Here is a 15743-nt window from a genome sequence, read left to right on the forward strand (position 1 = left end):
GAAGCAGGTGTAAGAAACTGACTGAGGAAGAAGCCAGAAGCTGGGCAGTTTGTAAAGTCCCACAGCTGTAAGAATCAGGATGAGAGACTCAACACTGGAAGCTGATAAAAAAAAACAATTTAAAAAAGATAGGTAGATCAGTTTAAAAGAGCTGGGTAATAGTTTAAAGCAAAACTAATCAGTAAACTAAGTGATTTGCCCTAAGGGCTATTAAGTGTAGTCATTTCATGCATTTATTAAGAGAGAAAATGGAGAGACTTTGTAAAGGGAAGAGAGCTACTCCCACTTAGCTGAGCTGCTCATCCTCCCTTGGAGGAATTTAACGTTTCATGAAAGGATAATGGGAACAGCAGAAAATACTTGACTAGCCACTTTATGATTACTCCCTAATACATGCCACCTTCCTTTAGGTAAGGGACATTTGGCTCGTACAAGAAATTTTATGGGAATTACCCTAATTTTGGTGGTGGTTCTAAATGTTGGAGCATGCTTAATTAGCAATCAGGATCTGATGACGTTCAACTATGCATTTTTTAAAAACTCTTTGTAAATAGTGAGGATCAAATCTTTATCTTTTTTTTTCTCGCTATACCATGATATATGGCATAATCTTTAGAAATTCTTTTTCATAAAATTGTTTGCTCAGTTACCTGGAAAGCTTTACGTGACTTTGTTTCTTTTTTCTTCTTTTCCACAATTGCAGAAGAGTTCGATCTGGCAGTGGCGTATCTGTCATAAGCTCAACCTCGGTAGATCAGAGGTTACCAGAGGAACCAGCTTTAGAAGATGAACAACAACAACTAGAAAAGAAATTGCCTGGTAAAGCAGTCTTTATATTTGTGTTATATCATAGTAGAGATTTTCTATTTCTGAGACAGAGATGGAGGAAAAATAAATTTAGCTTTTGACATTCTTACTATGTTCCTCTAACTGGCCTTAGTCAGAAAGGAGACACTTTTAATATGCTTTTGGATTTGCATATATGCATAGAAATAAGGACATTATATACTCTGCTAATGCACCTTTGTTTTAGCTTTTAAATTGAAATCTGATTATTTACTACTAAACAAAAATCTTATAAATGTTATCTATAAAGCACTCAACCCTTTAAGGTGGTTGGTGAATACCACCAGTGCAGAAATAGAACATCAAATTGCTACTATTATTTTCTTATGTTACAGGAGAATTGGAAACAATTACATAAAGTGATTTTAAATTTAATATGAACCTATTGTAAATAATCATCCTTTACAATGATAAATCTATGATACTATTAAAATATTCTAAGGAGACTATGAATTATTAATGATGAGATGATAGGTGATACTAAGAAGCAAGTGAAATTTATTATGGAGTCTCTTTATGTTAAATACTTTGTCAGTGTCATTTTGTTGCATTAAAATGCTTGGTGGTTAATTGACCTGCTCAGAACATTAGTTCTCCCAGTTTCCTCTTTAAACTAAATTACTTTTTTTTATTCACTGACAAACTACTTATCGAAAATGCTCTTTGTGCAAGTATGTTGAGTACAATGAAGAATCTAAATATTAATAATACATGGCCGTACCCTCTAGAAGGTCATAATACAATTGAGGATTTAAGATGTCCATATAACCAGTCATCAGAGCAGTGCATAATAAATGTGATAAATTTCTGAAAATAATATTACAGATGCACAGCAGAGCTTACTTATGGCTGGTTGGCAGAGACTGAGAGAGACAAGAAATTATTTCTCTGCGGAAGAGGTCACAGTCGAGTTGAGACTTGAAGATGAATAGGGTCATAACCAGTGGGATGGAGGAATTGTTCATGTTGATAATAATGAGAATAAAGACTCAGAGGCAAATAAAGACAGGAATCCTTAGAATTTGGAATTTTCTTTTTCTTTTGGTGGTAGACATTCATTTAAAGTTTTGAACAGGCGGTGACATTAGAGCTTTTTGTTCGTGCGTTTATTCTTTTAACAGCCATTTATTATGTGCCTCCTATGTATCAGAAATAAGGTCAGATATTGGAATTTAAAGCATGCATAGGGACTTTCATTTTCTTTTTAATCAAGGTAAAATTCACATAACATATAGTCGATCATTTTAAAGTGTGCAGTTCAGTGGCTGTCTTAGTCAGCTTGGACTGTCATAATAAAATACCATAGTCTGGGTGGCTTACACAGCAGAAATTTCTCACAGTTCTGGAGGCAGGAAGTCCAAGAGCAGGGCGTCATCCAGTTCAGTTCCTGGTGGGGGCTCTGCTCTTGGCTTGCTGTTGGCTGCCTTCTTGCTACATCCTCACTTGGGGACAGAGAAAGCCTTCTCTTCCTCTTCTTATAAGGCCACTAATCTCATCATGAGGGCCCCACCCTGATGACCTTATTTTAAACCTGATTGCTAAAGCTCCATCTCCAAATATCATCACATTGGGGGTGAGAGCTTTAACATATGAATTTGGGGGGCCACATTTAGTCCATAACAGTGGCATTCAGTGCATTCACAGTACTGTGCGACCACCACCTCTATCTAGTTTTAAAACACTTTTATCACCGCAAAAGAAAATTCTGTACCCAGTCACTCCCCAGTCCCCCTTCTCCTCAGCCCCTGGTAACGACCCGTCTGCTTTCTGTCCCTTCGAATTTACCTATTCTAGATTTTTCATATAAATGATATTACACAATGGATGGCCTTTTATGCATGGCTTCTTTCACTGGGCATAATATTTTTGAGAGTCATCCACATCGTAGCATGTGTACCTCATTCCTTTCTGAGGCTGAGGGGACTTTCAGTTTTAAGGTGGCCTAGTGAATGGGCTGCTGCCTGCTCTGAAATTACTAAAGGAGCAAGAAGAAAAAACTGAAACACATTTGCCATCTTTGATCTCGAATCCCTAACTGCAGTGTGTGAGGAAAGTCTGTCTAAGGCAGTGAAGGCCGAACAGGAATGTGGGAATAAGCCAAGAAAAGGCACTCACAGCTGCAGATCTCAAGACAGTGTGAAGTGACAGTTCTTGAAATAGATTGGGAACAATAGGGATGCATGCTACGCGGGCTGGCGTTGAGAGCTCCCCTCGTCTGGAGTTGGTTCCAAGGAGAAGCATGTGAGGCAAACACAAAACTGAATAATGGACACTGCTGAAAACATAGTAAAGGACCCGGAGGATGGAATTTAAAAAAATAATAAAGTAAAATGGATATAAAGTGTTAGCAAGGATTAGAAAGCAATGATTGACCTGAGAATAATGAATTAGGAAAATATTGTACTGAATGCGATCTGCATAACGATTAGGGCACAGCTTGTTTTTCAGTGTGAAACACAGGATACTTACCTTCCTACCTTTGCTCTCAGAAATTGCTGTTTGTTAGAATAGAAAACACATCCATGCAGTTATAAGCTAAGGGAGAGATTCATGGTACAGAAGAGACGGGGATCAGTTGCTGAATCAAGGTCATGGAGAAGGGAAAGGGTAGAATAACAGGGAAAGAAAGGAGTTGGGTGATGATGCATAATTGCTATAGATAGATTATTCTGGAAACGGGGTTTGGTGTTTTGAACACTAGGATAGGCATTCATCATGGAGGGGAGAGCGTAAGCAGAGGTTAGGCGCAGGGTATTTTCATAGCGCTTATTAACAAGGGCAGAGGCAGAAAGGAAGCTTAGGGAGTTCTGGTTTGTGTTTCTACTACAAATCGCAAATATGCCATTGAGTTTTTCCTTCCAAAATGGTGTGTTGAATGCCACGACTTTTCATAATTGTTGGTTCCTTGTTTTCAAGTAACATTTGAAGATAAGAAGCGTGAGAATTTCGAACGTGGCAATCTGGAACTGGAAAAGCGAAGACAGGCTCTGTTGGAGCAACAGCGGAAAGAGCAGGAGCGCCTGGCACAGCTAGAGCGGGCGGAGCAGGAGCGGAAGGAGCGGGAGCGCCAGGAGCAAGAGCGCAGAAGACAGCTGGAGCTGGAGAAGCAGCTGGAAAAGCAGCGGGAGCTGGAGCGGCAGAGAGAGGAGGAGCGGAGGAAGGAGATCGAGAGGAGGGAGGTAAGCACGACGGGCCAGCGGGCAACCAGCAGGTGCTCTTGAACGCCCCCTCGTAGAATTACTCAAGTACTATGTTAATACAGTCTTTTTTTTTCTTTTTACAATTCAGTAGTTTTAGTATATTCACAAAGTTGAGAAATCACCACCACTGTGTAATTCCAAAACATTTTTGTCACCCCAGAAACTCTTTACCCATTAAGCCCTTACTCCCCTTTCCCATCTTCCCCCAGCCCTTAACCACCACTGATTAACTTTCTATATATATAGGTTTGCCTATTCTGGACATTTCGTATACGTGGAATCATACGATATGTGGCCTTTTTGTGTCTGGCTTTCACTTTAAAAAATATGTTTAGGAAATCTTTACCACATCCTATGGAAGGGTTCATAGATTTGGTACCATGCCTCGACAGGGGCCAAGCCAGTCTCTTGTCTGTCTTTACAATTTTAGTATATTGCTGCACAAAGCAATGCCATGATTCTCTTATGTGAATGAAATATATTTCAAAGATAGGGAATTTTTTTTTTTTTAATTAAAACTTTCATTTCAACTCCTGCTAATTGCTTTAGGAAACTCGTTGCCTTTTATTCAGGCAGACATGCACAGATACAGGAATTTAATTTCCAGAATGGGCAACCAAAAGATAGATAACTTTCCTTTCTTTCAATGTAAAAAAAAGGAAAGAAGAAATTTTAGACTATTAAGAATTATTTAATAGGCATTTGCTGTGTGCCAGGCCTTGATAGTCCTTGGAGACGTGGAGGTGAATGGGTACTCCATCTCTCCTCCAGGCCCTTACAGGTACATAAGAACTAATCATAGTAAAGAATGTCAGGTGCATTGACAGGTAGTCTGCCTAGCAGCACGCAGTCAGCTTTGAAGAGCTAATATCGCCAGAGAAATTACAGAACCTTCTGTGGTAAAATGGAAATGAATGATTAGAGGGATGGAGGTTTCCCCACTCTCCAAAAGTAGCGTGTTCCTGTGAAATGGTGTAAAGTGAAGAAGCAATCACCGTTAATTCGTATGGAAAAGGTTTCGAGTGTTTACAGACCCCTAAAATAACCTACCAAATCATACCAAGTATGCTTACTTATGTCCAGTTTTATGCTAAGTGTAACACCCTTAACAAGCTCTCTTAGGTTTTCTGATACATTAGCTTAGGACACATCTTGCTAAGGGCCGCACAAAACAGATGGAAGTAAAGCACAGACGCTCAAAGACACGGTTCACAGCTATGGCGGCTTGATGCTGAGATGCCGAATGTAGTTCCCAGGGAAGGGGCTTGGCGGGGCCACTCTCGCTTCTGTGGGTGCCACTACCTGTGTAACGGCTTGCCACAAATCAAATGCTGAATGCTATTTTTGTTTTTTACCTTTTTTCATAAAAGCAAAAAGCCTCTTTGGATTTCTTTCAGTTGGTTAAAACAGGTACTTATGTAGGTCTTTCATAAAAGCAAAGTGGCATAACATGAACTTTTGAAAAGAGGGGATACATATCCTGTAGTAATTTCTCATTTGATGGAAGAAATGATAATTACTCATTTGATGGAAGAAAATTTTGTTTGTTTTTTTCTGTTCTGGGGATTTCAGTTTGACTTTAATAAAGACATTTTCCTTGCTCCTTATGAGTCAATAAATGCGGAAGAACAATTTTATTTAGCGCATCAAGTGTTCTTGAATGCATAAACAATTGAATTCTAATGGTCAGATGATCCTGTCTGTTTCCATCTTATGTAAACATGATAGTTTTTGGAAATATTCTTTTTCCCATAGAGGGAATACTGTATTTGTATAAATGTTGTTTTGCTATTTTGTAATAGAATTTCTTATAATGTTTAATAAAACGTCATCCCTGAAAGAAAAGAATTACTAGATGTTATATTTTTTAAGCGACATAGTATAGTGTAAGAACTGTAAAATTCACCATCTGTTTGTGTGTGTCACAGGCCGCAAAACGAGAACTTGAAAGGCAACGACAACTCGAATGGGAACGAAATCGAAGACAAGAACTATTAAATCAGAGAAACAAAGAACAAGAGGACATAGTGGTACTGAAAGCAAAGAAAAAGACTTTGGAATTTGAATTAGAAGCTCTAGTGAGTGATGTTTGATTATGCTTTGGGAATATATTAACATCGAACAAATAAATGGTAATAAATTATATTATTTTTCATTTGTTAAAGAATGATAAAAAGCATCAACTGGAAGGAAAACTTCAAGATATCAGATGTCGTTTGACGACCCAAAGGCAAGAAATTGAGAGTACAAACAAATCCAGAGAGTTGAGAATTGCTGAAATCACCCATCTACAGCAGCAATTACAGGTGAGAAAATATGTCCCTTAGAAGCTTAGCATCAAGCATCTACCGTGTGCTGGGGCTCTGGGAAATGATGATGAAGTAGACCAGCTCCTTGCCTGAAAAGTAGGTTGTCAAGTAAACGATCTCAGTGTGTTGGCCCGTATGCCGGGCCAGGTGCTTTTGTAGGCACTGATGATCCATCAGTGAAGAGCAAAGGAGACCCCTGCCCTCATGGAGCTTATCTTCTGTCCACTAACTAACAAAATAAGGCAAGTTATGTACCTGTCAGGTGATGAAAAGTGCTCTGGAGGGTGAGTAGGGAAGAGAGAGAGAGAGAGTGTCAGGTTAGGGAGGGCTCTGATTTTTTTTATTCTGTTTTATTTTCTATGATATAATGAGCACTTTTATTCATTTATTTTTAATTAATTATTTGTTTGTTATGGTGACATTGGTTAATGAAATCCAGTCAGTTTCAGGTGTACAGTACAACAGTAAGGCATATATATGTTGCATTGTGCGTTCACTGCCCATAGTTAGATTTCTTTCTGTCACCACATATTTGACCCCTTTTACCTCATCGACCTCCCACTCTCCCCGCTGGGGGAGGTTAATTTTAAGCAAGGTGGTAAGGACAAGCTTCTCTGTGAGAGTTCCGTTTGAGCAAAGTCTTGAAAGAGAGCTGAGCAGCTGAGCCATCTGGCTCTCTGGCAGAGTAAACTCTAGCAGTGCGAAAGTCCTGTGGCTGTAGCTGGTCTCTGGGATGCAGGTTACAGCAAGGAGACCTCTGTGGTTGGAGAAGGTGGGGCTGGATCATGTAGGACCTTAGTCCGTTCACGGGACTTTGGTGGTACCATGATAATGACAATAAAGAAGTACAGTTTAAGCGTTTTGGGGGAGTATGAGAGGTATACGTATAGGGAATAGTTGGGGACGTGATGGAGTACTATAAGCAGTTCTACTTTTATTTTATTGCCTATGCAGAGTTGACCACTAAGTTGTCATAATATCTCATTTGGTTTCAGTGTTGCGCTGGGGGCAGAGCATCAAATTCACGCCGATGTTGTTCTGCATGTCATTGTGAAAGATGATCATTTTTGAACTCTGTGACTTAGCTAGTTTTTTCAGCATGATGATTCTGAGGTTTATCCATATTGTTGAGTGAATCAGTACTTTTTTTTTTTTTATCACTGAATAGTATTTCCTTATTTATCCATTCACCTGTCGATTGATATTTGCGTTCTTCCCAGTTCTGGACTTTTATGAATACGACTGCAGGGATCATTTATTTACAAGTTTTTATGTGGAAATATGTTTTATTTCTCTTAGCATCTAACTTAGCTTTAAATTTTAGGAGTGGAATTTTTGTGTCATATAAGTGTATACTTAGCCCTATAAGAAACCATAAACTGTTGCCAGAGCGATTATACTGTTCTGCATTCTCACCAGCAGCGTGTGAGCGCTTCACGTGTTCCTCATCCTTGCCAACACTTGGTATTGTCATCATTTTTAGTTTTAACATTTCTGGGGAGTGTGTAAAAGTGTCTTTCTTTAATTTATATTTCCCTGCAGACTAATGTTGTTGGGCATCACTTCATATGTGCATTGGCATGTATCTTCTCGTGTATGTCTTTTGTGAACAAATCTTTTGCCTATTTTTATTGGATTGTTTATTATATGGAATTGTAAGTTTTTCATTCTTATAACAAATCCTTTGTCAGATATATGCCTTGCACATATTTTCTCCCAGTCTGTGGCTTGCCCCCCACTGCCTCCCCCTCTTTTTTTTTCTAACGGTGTTTTTTAAAGGGCAGAAGTTTTAAATTTTGATAAAGGTCATCTTACTAATTTTTTTCTTTTATGGCTCATGGTTTTTGTGTTCCACCTAAAAAATCTTTGAGCATCCCAAGATTGCAGGTATTCTCTCTTATATTTTCTTCTGGGAGTTTTGTAGTTTTATTTACGTGTTTAGATTTATCATTCATTTAAAGGTGATTTTTATATAAGGTAAGGATTGAAGTTCGTTTTTTTTCCATACCAATGTCCAGTTGTTTCAGCAACATTTATTGCAAACACCATCATTTTCCCCATTGAATTACCTTGGGAGCTTGTTGAAAGTCAATTGACTATGTTTGTAACTGTCTGGACTCTATTCTGTTCCATTGATCTATGTCTATCCTTTCACCAGTCCTCACTCTGTTGATAACCGTAGCTTCGTAATAATTTTTGAAATCAATTACTGTGAGGTCGTCAATTTTTTTTTTTCAAATTATTTTGGCAATTTCAGGTCCTTTACATTGCCTCATAAGTTTTAGAATCAGTTTTTCAGTTTTTACAAAAATACTTAGGATTTTGTTTGGCATTTATTGAATTTATAGATCAATTTGGGAAGAATTATATTTCTCAATTTTATTAAATCTTATATTTCTCAATTTTATTGTATATTGAATCTTATATTTCTCAATTTTGAATCATATTTCTCATTGAATCTTATATTTCTCAATATTGAATCTTATATTTCTCAATTTTATTTAGGTTTTTATATTATAAATTTCTCTCAACAGTGTTTTGTGGTTTCCAGTGTATAAGTCTTGTACATATTTTGTAAAGCTTAACCCTAAGTATTTCCTGGTTTTTGATGTTATTTCATTTTCCAATTTGATGCCAATATATAGAAATAGAATTTATTTTTATGTATTGACCTTATATTTATAATATTGCTTAACATATTTATTCTGATATCTCTTTTTTAGCTTCCTTACAATTTCTATGTACATAAACATTGTCTGTGAATAAAGAAAGCTTTATTTTTTTACTTTTCAATCTATATACTTTTTTTTTGGTCTTAACTACATTGATCACAACCCCCAGCACTGTGTGAGTAGAAATGGTGAGAGTCTTGTTTTTGATCTTAGGGGTGAAGGATTCAGTCTTCACCGTTAAGTATGATCTTAATTGTAGGTTTTTTGAGAGATGCCCTTTACCAGGCTGAGGGACTGCCCTCTTGTTCCTTTATTACTGAGAGTTTTTATTATGAATAGATGTCACATTGGGTCATGTGGCTTTTTTTTTCTGCATCTATTGAGATGTTTTCTCCCCCCTCCTCCCCCTTTTGTTAATATAACGATTTACTTTGGTTGAAATTTGAATGTTAAACGAACCTCCCATTCCTGGGATAAAGCACACTTGGTCATGGTGTATTACCATTTAAAAAAATATTTTACTAGATCCAATTTGCTATTATTGTTAAGGATGTTTTTATTTAAATTTAGAGGGGTATTAGCTTATACTTTTCTTGTAATGTCCTTGTCTAGTTTTGGTTTCAGGGTAATAAATTTGAAAAAAATTGGAGAACATTCTCTCTTTTCTACTTTCTAAAAACGTTTGTGTTGAAATGGTATTTCTTCTTCAAATTTTGGTGTCATTCACCTGGGCTTAGAACTTTCTGTGTGGTAGGACTTTTAATTGTAAAAATTATTCAGTAGATATAGGGCTGTTCAGATTTTGTTTATTCTTGAGTCTGCTTTAATAATTTGTACCTTTCAATGAGTTTATCCATTTTATCTAAGTTATCAAATTTATCTGTATAAAGTTGTTTACAATAGTCTCTTATTCTTTGGAAGTGTAGTATTTATAGTGGTGTTAAGAATTCATTCCTGGTATTAAGAATTGTACCTCCTCTTTCCCCCTCCAAATTTTCCTCTCCCTTCTCCCATGCCTTCTCTTCCTCCTCTCTTTACTCCGCCAATTTAGCTAGAACTTTATCGGTTTTATTGATTTTTTTTTTTTAAAATAAGCTCTTGGTTTTATTGATTTTTTTGTTCTCTGTGATATGTCTGTTTTCTATTTCATTTATTGAGGCCCTTTATTATTTCTTTCTATCTACTTATTTTTGGTTTAATTTGCTTTTCCTTAGCTTCATAAAGAGGAAGCTTACATTATTGAATTTGGACCTTTATTAATTTCTGATGTAAACATTTTAAGCTATAAACTTTCTTCTAAGCACTGTCATAGCCATATATCACAAATTTTTAATATGCTGTGTTTTCGTATTAATTCAAATCTTTTTTGATTTCTTTTGCCATTTCTTCATTGATGAATTTAGAATTATGCTGTTTAGTTTCTAAATATTTAGATTTTTTCCCAGATATCTTACTGATTTCTAATTTATTTATATTATGATCTATGAGTGTACTCGGTATGGTTTCAATTCTTTTCAGTCTTTTTAAGTTTACTGGGACTTAATTTATGATTCAGTGTGTGATCTGTCTTGGTGAATATTTCATATGCTCTTGTAAAGAATGTATACTCTGTTGTAGTTGGGTAGAACGTCCCCAAACATCAGTCATCTCAAGTTAATTCATGGTGTTTGTGTCTTCTACGTCCCTACTGATTTTGTGCCTTCATTCAGCTGCTGAGAGACGAGTGTCGAAATCTCTAACAGTATAAATTTGTCTGTTTTCCTTTCAGTTCTGTCAACTGTTGTTTCATGTACTTTGAAGTCCTAATCAGTTTGGAATGTTTGGATAAGACATATAATGTAAATAGTATCAGACGTTTAGTGCTAGAAATTGTTTGGAAATATTAAAATATGCATGCATCTTTTCTATATGGCAGCTCTCTCTGTATGTCTTTCATGAACTCTTTATGAGAAATTTCATAAAATATTCCTTTGGAAAATGTAGGAGTTAACAGCCATGTGCTTATTTATTATCTCACTGAATGTGCTGTGACTAAACATGTTTTTATTATTTAAAATTGACACTTAGCATGTTCCTGTATTGATAACCAAATACAAATTAGGGTTCCTGAAAAAATGGTGAAGTAAAAAATAATACATGGTTTGAAGAAAATCAGGTACCTAGTAGGCAATGAGATTTGGTTCCCTTTCCTTACTGGAATTAGCAGATGTTTGCTATGTAAGTGAGTCAGGTAGCCATTCATATCGATTTGACTCATTTTAGAAACTTGGGTTGGCATTTAAAAGTAATGTTTAAAGTAAAACAATCTCTCTGATCTGAGTCAGCCTTCGTCTTGACACTTTATTGTTTGTCTTAGTTCAGGGAGGAAACTTTGGCGTTAGGTAAGAGGCCCTGCCTTAATTTGCTGAGGAGAGTAAGAGAAGCTCAGTTGTTTTCGGGGAAAACAATCTGATTTGTGTATTCTATTTTGTCCAGATTTTGGGCGTGTGCAGGGATTATTCACATGAAAAGCTGCTTCCAAATCCTCTCTGTAGAGCTAAATTTTTCTACCATTCAGGCACATCGTACACAAAGATTTATTACACATAGGCCAGTCTGAATCTAAAGATGGTGGTTTGAAAAAGGACTGATTCTTAGCCTCAGATGAAAAATTTTAATTAAGTCATTTTTATTTTTCAAACCAAAATCAGTACATACAGATCTTTTTTTAAAAATCAAGATAAAAATAAAAATCAAAGTCAAGTATTCCTTATTATATGCTGCAAAGGCTGTCATTTTACTGAAATGTATAGAAACTGTATAGGATAATTCCACAGGTCACCCATGAACACTCCAAATAAAATTGTACAGTGTGGTTTAGCTTTTTTCTTAGGTCAGTTAAAAAATAGTTTGTTCAAGATTTTTTGTCTGCCTTTTGAAAATTGTAGCTCCATCTCGAGCGATGGAAAACACGTGGCAGCTAAGATTCTTATTAAAAATCTCTTTGATTTGTGTTTCCAGCTTCAGGTGTGTAGTAGATAAACCTTAGTTATTTACTGAGCCCTATCAAGTATCAAAGTTCAGAACAGAATAGTTTCTCTTAAACTCCTGAGTCAGTTTACAGACAACAGGGTCGCCGCAATTGCATTTGATCCCAGTGCATTTGAGATCGTTGCTTTCAGTTTCTTCCACTGAGTACATTTTTTTTTTAAGCTTCTAAATAGGCAGTAAGTCAACAAAAATTTAAGAAATATCAAGGGAGCTATAACTGTCTTAACTTTATTTCAGTGAAAAACGTTTGGCAAACAGTGAATTCATTGGCAAGAAAGGAGGAATCGCCCTGACTAGCGATTAAATGCCGTTTCACCCGTAGAGGATTTGGGATGAGATTAGAAGAATCTTTGAGGAGCCAGAAAACTGACTTGTGACAGCTTGGACGTTGAATCTACACCTAGAAGTTTCCCCCACCCCATTCACTGTTGTTCCCCCGTCTCTCCTAGGAGTCTCAGCAAATGCTTGGAAGACTTATTCCAGAAAAGCAGATACTCAATGACCAATTAAAACAAGTACAGCAGAACAGTTTGCACAGTAGGTGTTTTATTTTTTAAATTGTTCTTTTCCTTTTTTACTGAGAAGAATTTTTTTTAAGCGAAAAGGGATCATCAAAAGCTATTTTTCCTCACTGCCAGCCTTTTTTTTTTTTTTTTAACTATTACAATGTTTTTCTAAAATAGGAGATTCACTTCTTACACTCAAAAGAGCCTTAGAAGCAAAAGAACTAGCTCGACAGCAGCTACGAGACCAACTGGATGAAGTTGAGAAAGAAACTAGATCAAAACTACAGGAGATTGATATTTTCAACAATCAGCTGAAGGTAATTATTGTGTGTGCTCCAACGTGTATGTCCTACCCTTTAATTTTTCAAATCGATGATTAGTTGATATTTAATCCCAGGCAGAAAAATTTATTATGCTGTTTCATGAGCCTTCTTGAAAGCCTTCACATTTATAGATGAACGTTACATAATCTAAATTGCATTTTTCTCCTTTAGAATATAAAAATGAATTTGGCATCTATGAACTATGGCTGAGTGAGTGGCTCCACCATGACATCTATCTCTAACTTGAATTACATGTTTACACATCTTCATCCCTTTGTTGGTAACTGCATCAAGTTGAATTCCAAAAGCGAGGCCCCAGAAGCTTTGTCTTTCTTATGTTCTTTGTTTTATGTCCCTACTAAAAAGGGATTGCTTTCACTTTTAAAATTAAGAATTTTTCTGCCACTTCTTGCCTTCAGGATTGTGCTTGAATGTAGATCTTTATTGTGTTGCTTCAATTTTAAACTTTTTATTATTTAATGGAGTAATTGCTTTTGTCTCTGGCAGAAGTAGTATATGGTTTTGTCACATTACACAGTAAAATTCAAGAAAATGCCAAAACTCTTCGGGAATGTAAAGGTGGTTATCACAGCCTTCTTCTGATTTGATGCTTTCAGTTTAACTTTATAACTTTATCATCGTAGGAATGTTAATGCTTACCTTATAATAATACCACAATGCAAGCAGTTCATTTTCTATCAGCAGCGATCATGTACTTAAGATTTAAGTAGATATTGGTGTTTTTATCAATTACGTTCTTAAATTGGATATTACACATTTTTGAATATTCATTTTCCTTTTCTAACTTAAACCTTTAAGTTAATTTAGCTTTTGAAACTAGGAAAAAAGTAAAGCTATTCCTTATTACTAAAAATAGAAAGAAATTAGAAAGCATATTTGAGATTTTTAGTTGAACTTTGAATTGAGATTCTAGGCCAAACTGTCTAGACATCCGAGTTTGAGGTATTTCTGCCATTTCCCTCCATCTTCCACCCCTAATAGGTAATGAACTTTCTCAGTTGTACAATTCCAGGAAAGTGCTCTTAGGGGAAATATGGTTAGAGTCAACTTAGTATTTTCCTTCACTTTGCTTTCACGCTTAACATAGAATGTGTGTGTGTTTGTGCTATACATATATGTTCTGTATTTGTACGTATATGATTACATGTGATATGTAAATATGGAAAGTACAGATGTAAGTTCTCTGTCTCCTGAATAAGAACAGTTGAAATGACAACATTGACTCTCATTGTGACTTGCTACTGTTTCAAGCAAAAAGAACATAATACCATTGGCAGGCTCACAGTGCTTTTTAATAGTCTCTCGGAATATAAACTGTTAAGTATTCAGATATCTTCTGAACCCAAGCAATAGTCCAGATTTCTGTCTTAAGATTCCTTTTTAATTTACAACAAGGAGAGGGAAGGATTTTTTTTTTTTAAGTTTTCCTTTTCTAGAAATTTGACTCACAAAACAAAGTTCACATATTAGAAAATGATACTCTAGTGAATGAGTTTTTACAAATGCCTAGATGATTTATGGATGGTTTTTGGCTCTCGAATTGCTGTTGCCATTGCTAGAGAGAACACCCTTGAAATGGGGTGAGATTCACTCTTACTGTGTTTGATTGACTAACGCTGCCTTCATTATTAGAGAGTTGCTTATACAAAGGCTAATTTTAGCCCTTTATCCCAGTAGGCCTCTTTTTCCAAATATACTAATTTTTAAATAAGAACATTTCTTTCTGTCTTAATTTTTATTTTGGTTTCCTATTATTACTTTACGTTGATGTGAAGAGTAAAAAAAAAATTCACAAGCCATTACAGCTATGTCGTTTTGTTATTTAAGGACCTATTCGGAGGGCTTAGTGTTATATTGCCTTACAGTTATTAACTTCTAGTATTCCTCTAAAATCTGGTGAAACCAAAACAGAAATAGTTCAATTGAAAAATCAAAAGATTTATAATTCGATTGAGACCACTCAGAGGCAAATTTAAAATTTGGTCTCTGTCTCCTGCCTACTGTTCTTCGTTTTAGCCACATTGGAAAACACGAAGCATTTTGTTTCTGACTCGAGAGCATGTGTTCATTAACAGCTGTGATCTCTTATAGGATGAGGTGGGCCAGGAGAGTGAGCATTCTGGCTGTTAGGGTTGTTTCCACGCCTCTCTTGCTGCAGCCGTGCCTTAACAGCACTAACGATGCCAAAAGTACTTCTGCCTAGAGGCTGGGAGTGAAACACTGGCGGTCGTCGGGTCATTCTACGCATCTAAGTTGATGGTGTGGATTTGCTGTCTCCTAAACCTTCCTCTCCGAAAAGGAAACCTGCTGGAGAGTACAGAAAAGAAGTTAGGACTTAGCGGTTTTCTTTTATATCCACGTAGATGGTTCACCTAGAAAAAGAAAGTGTGATTCACTCATTACTGGCTTGTGACACTGGAGAAATAACGTTATGGAGTGAAAAAAATTTGAATTAGTTGACCAGAACATTGAACCTATGTTCAGTGGCCGCTCCATACATGACAATTACCTTTAGCAAAAACCAATTTTCACGTTTCTTTGATACAAAACTATTTGCAATAAGCCATTTACTTATTTTGAAGCACAAACTCATATCCAGTACATTCTGTAATTTTTTTTTTCTCCTTAAAAAAAGCATACAATCTGAGTTAGTCCTTTCTACCAGATGCCTTGTTCAGATTCATTCTTCTTTTGAGGGTCTCTCCCTTTTCCTCCAATTCAGGAAGAATTACACTCCTGCCTCCTCACCCAAGTTCTGATAACCAATGATGGAAATTCTCAAGTCATTAATTAAAGAGGAAAAAAAAATTAGTTTTACAGTCAGGTTAATAGATGT

At 36.2% G+C, this 15743-nt stretch overlaps 1 protein-coding gene across 12 annotated transcripts in view; it reads left to right on the top strand.

Moving 5' to 3' along the window:
• ITSN1 (intersectin 1) overlaps positions 1-15743 on the top strand; it is a 180539-nt gene that overhangs the window by 73116 nt on the left and 91680 nt on the right. For 11 of the 12 annotated variants that reach the window (XM_039857557.1, XM_039857552.1, XM_039857561.1 and 8 more), the window contains 6 exons: positions 704-819; positions 3763-4025; positions 5975-6124; positions 6212-6352; positions 12507-12594; positions 12741-12880. In XM_039857557.1, the coding sequence (XP_039713491.1) occupies positions 704-819; positions 3763-4025; positions 5975-6124; positions 6212-6352; positions 12507-12594; positions 12741-12880 (898 nt within the window). Of the gene's footprint in view, positions 1-375; positions 411-703; positions 820-3762; positions 4026-5974; positions 6125-6211; positions 6353-12506; positions 12595-12740; positions 12881-15743 lie in introns of those variants that run through there. The other variant, XM_039857562.1, reaches the window with a different exon arrangement.

This window comes from Pteropus medius, unplaced genomic scaffold (genome assembly GCF_902729225.1).
Source record: "Pteropus medius unplaced genomic scaffold, Ma_sr-lr_union100, whole genome shotgun sequence".
In the NCBI taxonomy this organism is placed as follows: domain Eukaryota; kingdom Metazoa; phylum Chordata; class Mammalia; order Chiroptera; family Pteropodidae; genus Pteropus; species Pteropus medius.